The sequence below is a fragment of the Echiichthys vipera genome, assembly GCF_963691815.1.
Source record: "Echiichthys vipera genome assembly, chromosome: 17".
In the NCBI taxonomy this organism is placed as follows: domain Eukaryota; kingdom Metazoa; phylum Chordata; class Actinopteri; order Perciformes; family Trachinidae; genus Echiichthys; species Echiichthys vipera.
In genome coordinates, this window is record NC_139842.1 from 4,212,447 (window position 1) to 4,230,514 (window position 18,068).

The window sequence follows — 18,068 nt, forward strand, 5'->3', positions numbered from 1 at the left end:
ATGTGCTTGCATGAGCATATCTGCATGAGTGACTGCAATGAATTTGCATAGGTTTGTCTGCCATATGAGCCAGACTGGGTCTGGTCAGGCCTCATGAAAGCAGCTGTTAGTGCTTCCCATCTGTGACCCTTGTGGCATGAACATGACCAACATGGTGCCAGCGTGACCCCACACAGATGGGAACATCAAGGCCACACAGGTACACAAGCAAGCCCTCAATGCCACACCAGACCGAGGTGGAACATCAAAACAGTGCTAGGGGCTTGTTTAAAGCACCATTATTGATTGTTTGGCTACTTAAGGGAGCAAAACAAACTGGAAAAATAATATCTGATATATTATTAGGTTAATAATTGCAGAATATGTTAGCAAACAGTTGCTTATTTACACTGCCATGTCTGATCTGAACAAAAGTACTGAGGTAGTGGAATAAATCTTCTCATTTCTAATCTTGGCTCTCCCTCAAGTCTCACTTGGACAATAGAGCCGGTGTCATCATTCATAAGCATTATAGCTTCTTTACAAGTGAAACTACTGTGTATAGTACCTACTTTGTCTGCTAAAATATTAGCTTCTCTATCGTCTAGAGCCCCAAACCCCTCTATGTAATAATTAAACATCACAGCCCTGAATTAGATCGATCATATTTCTCCCATCCAAGATTGTTAATTCAAACCAAGCTCGTAATAAAACTGAAGCTGGGGAAAGGGAGGCAGAAGATGAATAATGAATCAAAAAGGACTTCCATGCAATTAGAAACTAAAATTTCACACCAATGCCTACAAATTATTCATCATGTTATGAATAGATCTATTTTTAGTAAGGTGGGGAGGGACATATGGGAGATAAACACACTCAAATAACCTTTCAGCCCTAGAAACCACTATTTCAACTCCACTGCCTTTTTCAAATGTTCCTGAAGCATATTTTTACTCATCAGAGTAATTACTCTGTGTTGTACTTCCAACGTTTACACAGTGAAGTCTGTAGAAAGGAAATCCTGCATTGCAATCCAATGGAATGGCCCTGAAATACGGCTTCAAATGCTCTGTTTTTGTTGAGACTTTCACCATCACCATCGTCTCAATATGTTTTGAGCCATAGATACAACTGCTACATCAAATGTATGAGTGGAGGTTGGGCAGGGAGTAGGGATGAGCGAGTACAGCATTATCTGTATCCGTATCCTTACCCAGAAGTGGGCGGGATTTAACCAGGAAGTGGGTCGAGTTGTCTTGAAATTGCCAGGGCTTTAACCGGTATGTTATTTTAAGCATGCAACTGATATGGGTTGATCAGAAATGGTTATATTCATTGTTAATTAGAAAACTATTGACAGGACAGCATCGGCATTGAGCTTCAGATCAATGGTTTTGATTACGACAGCAAACTATTTACAGAACAAGTTTTGCAACAGTGAATGCAACATACTCAATGTAACTTTTTTTTTTTTTTAACTTTAAATTTTTTTTGGTTCTTTTTTATTTCCACACCAGTTGTGTGTTGGTGTGTGTGTTTGTGTGTGTGATTGTTTGTGTGTGCGTGTGTGTGTGTGTGTTGACAGCTGATGGTTTAAAAAAAACCAACTCAGACAACCAGCAGGGAGAAGGAGTGTGTGTGTGTGTGAGTCTGTGCGTGTGAGTGAGTTAGAGAGACAGAGAGAGAGAGAGAGAGAGAGAGAGAAAGAGAGTGAGTGTGTGTGTGTGTGTGTGTGTGTGTGTGTGTGTGTGTGTGTGTGTGTGTGTGTGTGTGTGTGTGTGTGTGTGCGTGTGTGTGTGTGTGTATGTGTGTGTGTGTATGTGTGTGTGTGTATGCGTGCGTGCACAGACGACCAGCGACCGGCAGGGAGAAGGAGTGTGTGTGTGTATGCGTGCGTGTGTTTGTGTGTGTGTGTGTGTGTGTGTGTGTGTGTGTGTGTGTGTGTGTGTGTGTGTGTGTGTGTGTGTGTTGACAGCTGGCGGTTTAAGAAAAATCCTCAGACGACCGGCAGGGAGAGGGAGTGTGTGTGGTGTGTGCGTGCAGCTTAATTGATTGGTAATATTTATACCTCTACTACCTTTATTTTTTTTATGGACTACAGCAAGAAAGTGTCAGACACTTAAAAGAAAGAGTATCTGGCTCATCTCTGGTAGGGAGACAATATAAACGAGTATCTGGGATATGCTGCAGTAACTGTCAACATATATGTGAATGGCGCACTAAATAACCAGGGTTAGTACCAAACCCCTCACCAGAACAACATTGATAGTGGTTTCAACCAGTTTCAATGTCTTCTTTATACAACATCTGCAGATGGCAGATACAGTATAGCTGAGGTCATGAAAAGGTTAAAAAAGAAACTGTGATTTTGGTGTGGTTCTTAATGTATTTTGACCGTTTTTATAGTAAAAATGGCAGAAAATTCTGTATTTCCTGCTTAAATAAACGGAGTCTCTTCGGAGACGAGAGGTGAGGCACGGACAGCCCAGCCTCCCTCCAGATTGCGCAATCACTCACAAACTGGATTGAGCGCGTGCAAATGGCACGTGCTTGTTCCCATTTCTGTGTATGTTTCCAATATGCTGTTTGATGTGACATAAATCCACAGGGGAAATGCTCGCCTTGAGGCAGGCTGCACCTCTGCCTCAAGTTAGGCGGCGACAGTGAGCAGCCTACATCCAGCCAGGTCACGGTGAACTCTGACCCCTGTGCAAAAAGTAAACACAGAAGTGTGCTGTGCGACGCTGTAGAGCTTAGCGACAAGCTTTCATTTCTCCCCCTGAAAATGGAGGATTTGATTTCTAAACTAAGACAAAGCTGGACTTTCAGTCAAAGCAAGAAGTAATTTACAAGTAAAGATAAGATATACCGCAATATACAGTGGCACTGGTGTTTTAAAATGGTTTTCAGCATCCTGTTCGCTCCTATTCTCTCATCCTATCCTATTGGCATCCTACTGTATGTTTGTAAATCTGACTTGTGAGTCAGTGCCTCCCCAACCCCAACCCTCACTGCACGTCACTGGATTAAAGTATGATTAGGGTTAGGCGAGTAAAATGCTTAGTTGGATATGGGGCAACTAATACGAACACCTGTAGCAGATGTTTGTTTGCAGCAACAGTGAGGCTTACAGCAGCTCAAGAGTTTGGAGCTAGTGCTACATCACATACAGTTTTGTGTAGCAGACCACTGTGCTACTGTCTCTTTTGAGATTGAGAGCATTGAGAGTCTGTTTCACAACTTGTTGGGATTCTCTCTTTGTGGTACTTTATTACGAGACAACTATTTGATTTCAACTAGTTAATTTAACTGACCTAACTTAATTGTAAATAGTCTCTCTTTGGATCAAGTGTAAATAAGTGTAAATACAGCCAGTGTAGCCTTTGTTAAATGACACTTTGATTACTTTCGCAATTATGGGTCATAACATCCTATCTTGAACCTAAAACACAATTAATAATAATAATGAATGTCCCAATGTGTCAGTGAGCGTTGATACCTTACCTGTCACTGTATGCAGCAGCTGTGGCAGCAGTAGGCTGGGCATATCTGTAGGCAGCGTAACCACCCTGGAAAACACACACACACACACACACACACCATAATGAGAGAAAATATATAAATCAGTGTCAATATTGTTCCATAAAACAGGTTTTTTTTTACCGTAATGCCAGACATTAACACTGAGACAGACATACCAGCATTAAGAAACAAAAAAACTAAACTAAACTTAATACACATGGTTTTACCCAATGTATGAGATACTAGCATTATGATACTGTTATTACAAACATATGCACATTACACACATTAAATCTTCCCACATTATTTTGTAATGTCACATATCTCCAGTAGACTGTGAGAGCATGCAAAACTGTTGTAATCATTATTGCTGTCAGCTGCGCAGTTCCCCTACACAGATGCAGCACAAATATTCTGTAATATGAAAGCATATACCACACACACACACGCACACTTAAGCACATAGACTACATGACAAATTTTCACGAGATCATTTTGTATTTCTCCCTAAAAAAATATGATGTTGAAATAAGAGGTAATATTTACGGCATGTTAAATTGAATTGTGCTTTTGCCAGCCGACTGAAATTGAATCATTCCTCGCTTTTCTTACTTTATTTTTCATTTACGAAGCATTCTCTTTAAGCCTTATCGATGACAGGTTTCTCTAAGTGTAAGCGGAAACTAGGGAGCTAGCTGTAGTAGTGTTTGTCAGCACTATGTCACACTGCATGCTGACATAGTGCTGCATACCGCACGACAGGATTGTTTAGTGTCAGCATCACAGTGTCATCTTATATACTCGGTGAATCCTGCACTGCCTTCAGACCTGCCGGATCAGTTCCCTCCTCTACACATCTCTCGTACAAATTAATACTCACATGCACACACGTGACATGCTGTCAGCAGTGATCACACAGAGCAATTCAATGTTGAACAGAATGACAGCAGCTTAGGAGCTAATTGCTAGAAACCAAACCAGAGTTAAAAGGAGAGTCAATGTTGGACTTAAATTCATCAGGTGAACATGAACATGACTCTAAATAAACGATAGTGTTGCTAATGTACCGACACATTCTCCGTAACAACTCTATTATATTATCATTCGTTAATATTGTATTTTAAGTGTGTTCTGCTGTCCCCTAGTGGGCAGAAATATATAAACGCAGCTTTCGTATCTGCGAGTAAGTGTAGTGGCAGAGACATCTTGACGTACTGCAACTGAGCGAAACCAAACAACAAAAAGCAGCAAAAACAATACGAACACATTCAGTAATTTGACTGCACATACTGCACGTGGCACACAGAAACAAACAAATGCAGAAATGCTGCAAGTCAGACACATCAAAGGTTGAAAAATGTAAAAAAAAAAAAGAAAGAAAAAGCTGCAGTTTTACGCACCATTGCTATGGTGATCAGCTGAGAATGCAGCCTCCACTGAGGGTGTAAACGTACTGATAACCAAAAGCACGTCTAGTCTAGTTGAGCAGAACAGAGCTATAAATTAGAGCATCTCCGCCACCATGGGCTTAAGATTTAAAGAATATTCTGTTTATTTATTCCACCCACCACTTTTGTTATGTTTTTGTTTGAGTCTTTTTTTTTGTTTGAGGTGTAAGCAGTTATATTGTATCTTGGTTGTCTTACGGTTACCACTAAAAGCCAGTAGTCTGTTGGCTGTGAATGGCACATGGCTGAGAACCCCTGCCTTAATTTATTATAAAACACAAGCCATTTTTCTCTATCCCAGGCTCAGTGACAACTCCAGCACTTCTCACATCATTTCACCTTCCACCCTTCCATGCTCTATGAATGAGGCAGCGTGTCTGTCCTGACATGAGCAATGCATTATTACCACTATAAACTGTGGAGGCGAGTAAGTGATACTTAGTGCGTGTGATGATGGGCCGTGGCAGGAAGATGAACAGGTTGGCCTGTGTTAGTCACCAGCCACTGTGGACTGTCACTCCTGACTGAGTGACTAATGGCAACTCTACTGCTCTGTAGTGTGTGTAGATTGTGTTTGGAAAGGAGGCTAATAGTCGGTGTGTGTGTGTGTGTGTGTGTGTGTGTGTCCATATGGTCAAGGTTTGGCCACTCCGTACACACGCAATCTCACAATGGGAATGTTCCAATCCATCACGCTTGATTCACTGAAGGGAAGAAGGGCCGGACAGGACTCCTCTTCCTGTCTGTGCATCCATTTTCACTGACTTTCGGTGTCTTTGGCAACGAGGCTGCAGGCCCACACTCATGCTGTGACACTGCCTTCATTCAATTGATTGCACAAAAGTAACATCTTCAATGGCTACAAACAACATTTATAGCTTTAACCTTCTCTGTTAACATGTTTATTGATGGAGTAAAATCTAAATTACAAGCCACTATTCTAATATTGGCTTGTGGCCACCAGGAATCAATTATGTTTTGTTCCTACAAAAGACCAGTTAAAACCATAGGGATATAGCGATTGACTTGTCCTATAATAACTAATGCGGTATATTAATTGTAAAGTATGCAGCACCAATTCCATTAGTAAGACAACAGAGTCATGTCAAATGGATTTTAACAGGGGTCGGTATTAGGGATGGGACGATAATCGTTATTATCAGGGATTTTGATAAAAAAAACCTCACAGTTAGTTGACTGTAGTCTCATCTCATCTCATCTTCATCCGCTTATCTGGGGTCGGGTCGCGGGGGCAGCAGCTTTAGCAGGGGACCCCAAACTTCCCTTTCCCGGGCCACATTAACCAGCTCTAACTGGGGTATCCCAAGGCGTTCCCAGGCCAGTGTGGATATATAATCTCTCCACCTGGTCCTGGGTCTTCCCCGAGGCCTCCTCCCAGCTGGACGTGCCTGGAACACCTCCCTCGGGAGGCGCCCAGGGTTCATCCTTACCAGATGATCCTGAACCACCTCAACTGGCTCCTTTCAACGCAAAGGAGCAGCGGCTCTACTCCGAGTTCCTCACGGATGCTGAACTTCTCCCCCTCTCTCTAAGGGAGACTCCAGCCACCCTCCTGAGAAAACACATTTCGGCCGCTTGTACCCGCGACCTCGTTCTGTAGTGAATTCCCATTATCGGGATAATGGTGAATATCTTAAATATCCTCATGACTGGCTTGAACAGCAAACTGACTGCAGTTTACTACAGTTTTTTTTTTTTAATCTCAAACAATAACAATAATTTGGCCACTACTCAATAGTAACTATTCAAATCAACTATAATGCATTTAATTCTACAGAAAATCCATCTTCTCATTTGATGAAGCCTCATAAAAAAAGGAGAAAGTGAAAGTGTTTGTTGCATATATAGTTAACATCGCTGTTCACGTATTCATCAACCACAACATCATCATGGGCTTTCTGTTCCACTGTGATTTCTTACAACATACTCTACAATGACTGTGTGATTTTCCCAACAAAACAAGTGTCCTAAGGTCACTTCTGTCATGATTTGACACTATATATTTAAAACAGATGGGTCCTATCTGTGATGCAATAACATATTTGTTTCTTAACTAAATGCAAGTGATTCCAGTGTGTTTTAGTGCCATTTTAAAGTTTTAAATATATTTGGATGATTATCTGGATAATGTGAATCACAATTATTTTGGGCCTGGATAAATAAATTAAATACAATTTTCATATAGTCCCATGAGCTGAGCAGGAATGGTTTTCCACAGGATTAGTGAGGAAGAATTGTACCACTATTTGTTAATACAGTTACAAAGACACTGCATTTCCTGATTACTGCTTCTTGAAATCACAAAACATGTTTTCAAGGTGAGCCACGTTGGGTTTGCATCAGTAACTTAACAAGGCTCTGATATGATTGGGTTGTAAACGTGGAGAGAGAATGAGAGAGATAAGGCTGATATCTGAAAGTACAAACAGGAAAGTATGCTAAACGCCAAACCACTGAGTTAGAAGTTAGAAGCTATGCACATTCTGAGAGCTAAAGCTTTTAAAAACAGGGCTTTCTCTCTAGTCACCAGTACAGATAACCATGTATTGATCAGATCAGATTATTGTAAGAAGTGGCTTTGGTCTGAGGGATGAGACGCAGGTTAGCTATGCTCGAACCTGCTACCAAGCATGACCCCAACAGTGAGGCTCAACATAGTTATCCACTTGTTGTGATTGGTTCTGGACAGTCTCTCCCTCTCCTATTTAATCGTTGTTTTTCTCTCCCTCTCTTTGTGTTTTTCTGTGTGTGCTTTCTCTCTGTTTTCTGGTTTGAGTTTGTTTTCCTGGCAGGTGATCCTTGTTAACATTGATCACCTGCCTCTCTGTATATTAACCTGGTACTGAGCCTCACTCTGTGCCGGATCATACCCTCTACATACCCTGATGTCTCCCTGTGTACCTGTCCTCTTGTGTCCATTCATCGTATCAGTTTGTATCAGTTCTCTTCGTGTTTTAAGCACCTTTTGTAAATTAGTTTTATTAAATCTGTTAATACCGTCTCCTGAGTTCCGTGTCTGCATTTGGGTCCCCTCCTCCGTGTATTCTCCGTCATCACACATGACACCACTGCTGTGGCGATGCAGTGAAAATCCATATGTGAATGTTTTCATTGATTTTCTCCCCCCAACGACTTATACTTTGTCATTTTGTTCCATCGTTGTCAAGCCACCATCAACTAATTGTAACATTTCCTTCAGATTTTTTTACTATGAGAACGTTTTGAGTTTGCATCGCCAAACGGGCGTAAGACGAAAAAAAACCTGTCTCCAATGTTAACCTGTTTCAGATAACAGCCTTGGCCACTATGAGGTTTTTTTTCAAATGGTCTGAGCCTCTCTGGGATGGCTGAGCTCTTTTTCTATCTTATCTAATCTGCTATTAGACCTGACTGAACACATTTCTGAACAACCCTGTCTCCTAAAATATGATGTTCAGGTACAACAAAACTGCATTCTGTTTCAAGGAAAACAGATTTCTCAACAACCAGTGCACTGCACGAAGTAAAACAATGGTAAGCATTGTGAATTGAAACTATCTACTTGGTTAGGTTTAGACAACCTTGGGTAAGTTAAGAAAAAAATATGTTCAGGGTTAATTAAGTGTGTTTAATACATAACTTAAGTTATGTACATAAGTTAAGTTAAATATGTTACGAAGTGACGCAGGATATGTGTGTTACGAAAACAACTAAATGATGGCTTTTGGTTTCACACGGGACATGGGAATATTACATGCTCTGATTGTAGCATGGCAATTAGTCACACACACACACACACACACACACACACATACAAACACACACCAGAATACAAATAAGAGTCCCTGACACCACTACGTTTCGCTTGTGTTTTTCCAGTATTTTAAGTTTGCTGTTTTTAAATGTATAAATGAAGAATGTTTGACTTAAGAGTTCAATTTTGCTACTTTTTAACACATAGCAACACATTATCGGCTTTTGTATTTTGAAAAAAGTCCTCATGTCACTGGGTCACAAGCCATATTTATTCAGGAAGTCTCACTGGGATAAAGACCTGAGAGACCGGATCTTAATCATGTGAAAATGTATTGATTTACCAAATTTAAAGGCAAAGTGACAAAATGAGGCTATAGAGAGGTGCATGTTAATATGCATATGCTGGGGAGATAATGTGGCTCTAAGTGGTTGTGGTTCTAAAAATAAACTAAAATTATTGTTTTTCTGTTGTTGTCAGTATTTAATCAGGATTCAATTCTTTCAACAAGAGATTCGTACAACATGCAACTAATGGAGAGATGTTAGAGCGAGGGGGCTGCCAGTGACCGGCGCCTTGAGCAGTTGGGGGTTTGGTGCCTTGCTCAACAGCACCTCAGCAGTGCCCAGGAGATGAACTGGCTTATCTCCAGCCACCAGTCCACGCTCCATACATGGTCCACACAGGGACTCGAACCAGCGAGCCTCTGGTTCCTAGCCAAGTCACCTATGGACTGAGCTTAGGTTTAGGGAAATATTGTGTTTTGGGCTAAGTATGTTTGTTATGTAACCTACATATGCAACATTATTTAAGTTAAAATCAGTCGATAATAAATAAAATGGTATTTAACTTTCTTGTCGGACAGAATTTCAGTGATGGACTGACTTCTCTCTCACGAGAACCTTGGGTCCATATTTATTTCGTTGCCATGATGTAGACAAACCTGCTACAAGTTACTTACTTTTTATGTCTTTATAAGGAAACTTTACCAGGGATGCGTAGTAGTCTAAAACTACACTGCCGTAATTCCTATTCATATTGGTTCATTAGTCTTATGCAGCCAGGATACTGCAGCACATTTTTCAACTTGTTCAATCAAATGAATGTATTTGCTAACACACTTTTCTTTTCTTTATGTGTTCAGTTGGACAGCGGACTAAGGACATGAGTGAATGTCAGTGCACTGAAAATAGTCTGGACCGAGTGCGTCTTCCGCTTCTTCCTATTTTTCGAATCAAGAAGGGATTCTGGATCAAATCATGACATCAAGGATCAAATCAAAAATCAAATCAAATTGTGAGGTTCCTAAAGAAGTCACTTTCCCATTTTTAAAGCCTTATCTTTTTCTGTCCCTGTGTTTGTAGTTGTAGTGTGTGTTTTATTTGCGTCTTGGTTGGACTACACTGTGTGCTCCTCGCTCACAGTGCCTGTTGATGTTGTCGTCTGGTCTTTTTGCTGGAGCCATAATCTGAACTGCAGGCTGTGCCATAACCAGTTATCTGCTCCGACAGCTGAAAGTGAAGCCATGTATGAGTATGAAAGGTTGGGGGCTTGCATGTCCGTAGCAACAGGGTAGAAACCACAGAGATGGCGGTGTAGCATGCAATGTCATACCAGTAAATAATACTTACATAAATATCTGCACCATAAAATCCATCCTGGTAAACAACACTGCAGAGGATGCAAACACAAACAAACAGACAAACAGACACACAGTAAAACAAAAACATCCATATTAGTGCATGTTGACATGCAGGCACTGGGCTAGCTACCAACCAACCCCCTCCAATCTAAAAAAACAACCCAAAAGAAGGACATAAGAGGGGCAGAGGCAAAGGAGAAATACAGCAGGCACTGCTCTAATAGCTGGGTAAGGAGGCTGGGAAGGTCCAAAAAGAGTTTCTACAACAATAGGAGTTGAGGCATATATTTACAAATGTCTAGAATGAGTTTTTGACCTAATGCAAGCCACTGGAGATTAACAGTGGCAAAGGTTATTTACACCCGGGTACAAATATCAATGTATGCTATTTTCACCAGCATATAATTAGAAGTGGAGGCTATTTGTACCCTGGTGTATATAGCAATGTGTGCTATTTACCTAATAATGCTAATGCTCAGGCAAAGGCTATTTACTACCGGGTACAAATATCAACGTATGCTATTTGTACCCAGGTGTCGGTAGCCAACAATGCTATCTTCACCAAATGTTTTTTTTGCCTGAACCTTACCAAATAGTTTTGTTGTCTGAACCTAAACAAACGGTGAAAATCATAAATCAACAACATTTTAAAGTACATTGCAGGCTGGATTCAATCCAGGTCAACTGGTTCCAATGATTAAACCAGTCACCCAGTTAGCTATGAGGGGTTAAGTGTAAGTGTATTTTAAACATATTTTACTTACAAAATCATATGGCTTCGATTCATTTTGTTAACAATGCATTTAGATAAAGGGATGGTTTGGATCGTGGTTGTATGAGGTACTTATCTATAGTCAGTGCATTACCTACAGTAGATGGAGGTCGGCATGCCCCCAGTTAAGAGAGAAAGACAGGAGGTATGGCATGGAAAGCTAAGAAATATACGGCTGTGGGTGCAGGCAGCAGATGGATGTATTTTAGACACCTATAAAAGGACCACCTACAAAAATCCATATTAGTTTCAATGTATGCTATATTTAGAACATTTTGACTGCTTTATGTTGCTGTTGTAAGTTTACATGGGGCAACTGAAGCCGTTCTATGCTTTTATTAAAGCCACTCAGACTCCAGTAACAAAAACAGTATTTTTCACAGAACACGGGAGTTGGTCTATTGCTGCCTTGACCAGCTCGTTTGCTTCTTACCACTTTATAACACCAAGTCACACAATAATACAAAATGAATTAACTAGGCAGCAGTAGACCAGCAACTAACGTGTTCTGCGTGGTAAAATTAATGTGACTTTTAGTCTCTGACGTGGTTAAAGTCCCAAAAACACACTGACTCCTGACTCCAATATCATCCTTTGTTAGACCTTCCTTGCCTGGTAAGCCATCACATCTTTCAAAATCCACACCCTAGTTTGTATAACATACTATCCATAATAACTCTGTAATTTGTGATAACCCTGTTGACATCACTATGACATAATCAGTGTTATTCTCTCAGATTATATTATACACCTGTATTTAACAGAGGTGTACATGTATTGCTATCACACCCTAACACCTGGGGATTGGCCAAACAATGACATCTGATTGTAATTTCATTTCTGTGTGTGTTTTTTGTGTCTTGACCTGCAGCACAATTCCTTGACTAACGAGATGAAATCACTGCACCACTGACCATTAGTGCTGAGATTAAAATCCTCCCTCTATGTACAGTGTATTCAGGTGTGTGTGTATGTGAGAGAGAAAGCGTTCCTCATCTACAGTAGCCTCCAATAAAATGAGCGGGACGCTGCTGTCAGCATTGCATTATGATGGAGTTCCATTTAACAAGAAGAGCTCCTCAGAGGGCCAAGCTTCCAATTTCACCACCCGATGGACTGGTTTCACACCGTTTATGTTATCTCTGATAATCAATAACTTCTCAAATGTCAAGGTGGCCCAGGGAGCTGTTACACTCATGTATTCTGTGCGACTGCAGCACAGCTACATACACATATTGGCTTACTGATGCCGCTGTCATGTCAGGCCCCCTTAAATACATGAAGGAACATTTAATGAACACACACACACACACACACGCACACGCACACACACACACACACACACACACACACACACACACACACACACACACACACGCACACACGCACACACACACACACACACACACACACACACACACACACACACACACACACACAGCAAACTTGGTTTCCTAGCTGTGTCACAGGTTTTATTTGGAGTCGGCTCGTTGCCACTCGAGACAGTTTTAATAAAAATACATCACGGTCCACATTAATAATTCACCATCCGACTGCCACTGGGGCAATTAAGTGGTGCAGCAGCGATAATGAAAGTACAATCTGCAGCACATATCTCTTTATCAAGACCGTGCCCGAACACCTATCTTCCTCTTCTTATGTGACGGTCCCCCTAAAGATCCCAGTGACAGTAAGATTTTATTTGTTACTTCAGTTGAAAGTCATCGGGAAATAGAAGCACTTTCACGTGTGCTTTAACAACAATTGAAAAAACTGCAAAGTAGAAACAATTGCAATAAATCTGCGAATGAACCTGAAATAGTGCTGCAGAAATGTATTTTATGAGGGTTTTTTTCCAGCCTGTGGTGTTGGCCTCTATTATTTGAACCTCTGGCATTATTTGAACATCAGCTGTTATCTGATCGTTTGCTAAATTCTTCGAAAATTCACACGTGAGGTGTTGTGCACGGAATAAAACTGGTAAATATATGTGCTTAGAATTTGTAAGAGTAATTTAATAATTTTTTTTTATCTTACATTAAAAACCAAATCAAATTAAGTTTTTTTGATAAACTGTACAAAATCTAATTTGTGGACCAGTGTTTTTAAGATGAGTTCTTACTTTATAAGTGCAACATTCACCTTTATTTTAATTGCATTGATACTAACTAACTGATTTTATGATATTGCTTATAATTAATCCCACCAATTTCTAACATAACTGTCATTTGATATGCTGTGGCTGAGAAAATGGGTCTTTTCTCTCTTTTATCTCTTCTTTCTTTCTTTTTTGTGGCAACTGGGTAAACTCCAAAACTGGTCACAAAGTGAGAGGACTTCTCACCATGAACACAGCGTCTTTCAATAACACCAGGGTACAAGGCCAAATTGACAATCATTACCCATGAGCCCGTGCAAAGGCACATGTCTCTGAGCATGCCTGTCAGTTGATTCAGCATGCTGTGGAAGTAGGGGAGTGTGTTATCGCTGTGTGGAGAGGTTGGCATGCACTGCTCCACTGACTCTGAGCGCAGAGATTCATGACTTGCCATTGGATAAAGGGAAGAGACAAAGAGAGAACAAAGAGGGAGAAATGACAACAGGAAAAGAGCAAGAAAGAACGCTCACCCTCCGTAAGCTGGAATGTGGGGAGGCGGAGCAGCCGCCCTGAATGTGTTGTACACGGTCCGTCCTCGACCTCTTAGGTGGGCTCCTCTGTATGCTGCTGCTGCACTGGCTGTTGGGTAGGGAAAACCTGGTACTGGAGACAGACAACAAAAAATGATGCATACCTCCCCTGATGTCATAAAATCCCCCAAAAAGAATGCACAATTTCCACTTAAGGCGGATAATGTTAGTGGTATTCAGTGCGTAGTATAGCACAAAGAGCTGTACACCTGTAATATTAGCATTTGGATTCTGGAGAGAATGAGTGTTCTCTCATTTCCACTTGTGGTAAAAATGTGAAGAGAAGGAAAGAATAAAGGGGGCGTAGGAGTGGAGCGGAGCTATTGCAGTGGTATTGTTATTAACTTATCATTAATCTTAATTGGGGACGACTGACACAAAGCTTAATTTGAGAGCTGGGGTGAGTGAAGGTTGAGAAGGAGATCGAGGTGCCATATCCAGCCCTAATTATACATCTCTTCAAAAAGGAGATCTAATAAAATGCTAATAGAAACGGTGAATCATTCATTGACCTGATGAAAAATGGAAGGTTTGAGCCAAAGGATAAGAGTTTCTCAAAGAGAGACAAGGAGAGGAGTGTGGCTGGTAATTGTTCCTATTCATCTTTTGTCACCTTGATTTTAGGACCAAGTGGCTTGGCTGCCCTTAAAGTCACACTGACGTCCCTTCCCATCGCTACTCCTCTACCTCCTCAACCTACTAAGTAATACTTCAGAACTCACTGACAATGTTAGTACATATGGTTATAGGTGCGTTTTCATTAGGACAGATACCCGGAATAAGGTGGGTCTCCCTTGCCAAAATGCCCCTAATTTGTGAGTCGTCCGAGCGGCCGTTTGTTTACCCTGTCAAAGAGCAAGGCCTTTTTTTCTCCCCTGAGAGAAGCCTGGTTGCTGATTGGATGCAACTCTCAGCGGGATTTGACGTGTGGACGTAAAGCAAGGTGTAGTAGAACACAGCGCATAAAATGATCTGTGCAAGAGTATCTTTAAGGGCTTTTTAAAATGAGTGCTGCAGCAGCCGAGTTGGATTCTGACCTGCGGCCCTTTGCTGCATGCTCCCTCTCTCTCTCCCATTTCCACACACACACACACACATACACACACACACACACACACACACAGAAAGTATATAACGTAGAGACATTATATACTTTCTCTGGTCTGCACCGCTGCAAGCCTTTTATTTCATCTTACTTGCACAAAGGTTGACGTTTATCAATCATACAGGCAACCTTAAATCAAACTGCATTAATCTGTATTTCTCACTTGGAGAAACAACGGAGTGCTCCTGCATTACTGATCATCCGGCGATCGAAACCCGTTCAGACTGATAGGGCACCTGCGGAGTCTGGTAAATCCTTCCAGGGCCTTTTGTTTGTAATAGAAACACGGCGAGTGAGAAGACTTTTGAGAGGACGTGCCCTGCAACTTCCCCAGTGGCCAAATTGTACCCCAATGGAAACGTGCCTTATATGTACTAAAGACTAGTTGCCCCTTTTTTCTAGTACTTAACGGTCCACATTTACTATGAGGCTACAGCAGTGTATTAGAAATAAGGGGTTAATGATAGAGCTGGGGGGCAATTCAGAGTCATGTCTTATCCATTCTATTTAAGTCCAAAGAAGCCGAACATTTTCAGGAGCGGGGTTCATTAAAATCTGCAAAGAAAATCTGCCTTTTTTTTTTTATCTGTGAGGGAGTTTTGACAGTTGACAAAGAAATTGGCTGTAGTAATTTGGTCTTCAACACTGCCTTGTGAATCGTAATCTACTCTGCTATCGAAACATCTGAACCAATTAACAAAAAGAACAGATCCTGGCCTCTATCCTCAACAACTGCGAACATAACCTATTAATAACATAATAGCACTAATTGCTAATTAAGAAGTGAAAGACTGAAAACCTTGTACACTCCTTGCACATGTGCACATCCATACAAAACACATACACACACAGACACACACACACACATACACACACATACACATGCCCCAATGGCATTTTGGGTACACGAAAGGTGAAACAAATGTAAATCAATACGAAGCAATTTTGTAATTAAAAGAACGTGGGGGTGAATTAGGCAAACGACTGTCTGGAGAAATTGAAACTATTGATTTTAATTTAAAAATATATTTCACACCTTTTAATGTCCTTGCAGAAGTGGACAATTAGATTTCCTTCCCTTTTGTCCTTTGCTTTCCTTCACTCCTCCTTTCTTCTGCCACACTATTTTTTATCTGTCTCTCTTCCTCTTATCACAAAATCCAGGTATTTTTCACCTTAATGGCCATGGTTAATGACATTGTGGGGGGTTGGGTGGTGGTTAAGGGTTGGGGGAGGTGAATGCTAGGATGGACAAGATTGAAGATGGCTTGTGGGTAGTGGTGTGGGATGCAAAATGTGCATTTGTTTTGCAGCAGAGATGAGTCTGTTGTGTTTGTGCAAGTCAGCATAGTTCTCAGGCTATAAACAGACTTTTACTGATTGTGTGTTGCTTTGAAAGAAAGCAGAGATGACAAAGGTTAAAATGAAGGGGGCACGAGGGGGTGGGGTAGGGGAAGGAGAAAATGAAGATGTCGGAGAAACTGAAGAACAGAATGAATGAGGAGGAGGAAGATAACGACAAAGGAGATGGTGACGGATGGAGAAGGGCATGTCCTCCTACCTGCATAGAATTCTGGGCTGTAGACAGCGCTGACCACTGGATTTAACTTCCAGCCTGAAACAAGACAGACAGCAAGACAAAGAGGAAGAGAAAGAGACAGAACAGGTAACGGTGTTTTAGTGTGCTTAGTTTATATGAACCTGTTTATTCTGACTGAGGTTTAATCTATCTGGAAATGTATTTAGATTCAACACAGTATGGTCACATGGACTTTGAATCAACAGATTTAACGTTTTTACCTCCTTACCATGTCAGCTGCCAATATATGTGATGTTGTATGATATACATTATATTCATAAACAGCAATTGAAACATTTATATAGAACATTTCTACTAACAATTGATGACTCTAAAAATTGCCCTTAGGTGTGAATGGTTGTCTGTCTCTGTTCGTCTCTATGTGTCCTGTAATAGACTGGCGTCCTGTCCAGGGTGGACCCCGCCTCACGCCCGATGTCAGCTGGGATTAGCTCCAGCCCCCCCGCGACCCTGACCCCGGGATAAGCGGTTGAAGATGAATGAATGAATGAATTTCTAGCAACACATCCTACCTGGCAACACAAAATGTTCATATGGAACATTATCTTTATGTATACTGCCCTACAAAGCCAAAGTGCAGTAACTACAAAATCACTAATAACATGATTTTTGCACAAGTTTGGGCCTGAAAGTATTGAGGTTGGGATTGAGTTGGACACAACTTATTAAATGGCAAGCTAGTAAGCCATTATCTACCATCAATGTGCCAAATATTCATTTGTTGGGATAGTAAACAAACTTAAAAGCAATTTTTTTCTGTTTACATTTTTTTTGTAGTCTTTGCACTTAGTTTTTCGTAGGGCAATTTAGGCAACTCAACGTATTTGGATAAAAGGGTACACAGAATGAAATTAAATGAAATATACGGATTTCTAGTCCCGACTTTCCAATAAGGCTATGTGGGACTGTACTTAGGTAGATCGGGGCTTTGAAATAAATGCTAATGATTGTATGGCAACATACTCACAATGACAATGCTAGCATGTAGATTTGAGGTAGTTGTTACATTTCATCCTGAATATCTGAACCTAATTTCACGGCAATCAAAAAAAAACACAATTGTGAACTTCATAGTGGCACCAGAGGAATCACCACACATCGTTGGGGGACTGTGGATGCCTGTGTGTAATATCATGGCAATTATAGTGAATTGTTATCCCTAGAATGGTCTGAAAAACCGGATACAGACTGTGGTTGTATCTCAGACAGGCTCCGCCCTCTACTGGACTCTGTAGGTAATACTCTCCTCCAATAAACAGCACACATCCGCCTACTTGAATTTGCATAAACATAGCTGGCCAATCAGGATTTGCTTACCTACACCTTACATATGTAACCCACAGAAAAACAAAAAAACAAACAAAAATAGTAATTTCCTACAATCTAACTTCATCTTCTAATAGGCCCTCTTAATGAAATTACCAGGCTTTCAAACTTCAGGTCCCCAGATTGCAAGCATCGTGCTTTGAGCTGAGACAGAACAATGTTATGACATCATCAGACAAAGACATTATAACTAGAAACATAGACTGTATGTTTGCATCTGGTGTCAAAACTT

The 18,068-nt window shown here is 40.9% G+C and overlaps 1 protein-coding gene across 2 annotated transcripts in view; it reads right to left on the bottom strand.

Moving 5' to 3' along the window:
• rbfox1 (RNA binding fox-1 homolog 1) overlaps nt 1-18,068 on the bottom strand; it is a 54,722-nt gene that overhangs the window by 10,641 nt on the left and 26,013 nt on the right. For both annotated transcript variants that reach the window (XM_083930793.1, XM_083930792.1), the window contains 4 exons: nt 16,472-16,525; nt 13,746-13,878; nt 10,335-10,374; nt 3,484-3,548 (listed from right to left, as the gene is read on the bottom strand). In XM_083930793.1, coding sequence (XP_083786919.1) covers nt 3,484-3,548; nt 10,335-10,374; nt 13,746-13,878; nt 16,472-16,525 — 292 coding nt within the window. The remainder of the gene's footprint in view (nt 1-3,483; nt 3,549-10,334; nt 10,375-13,745; nt 13,879-16,471; nt 16,526-18,068) is intronic.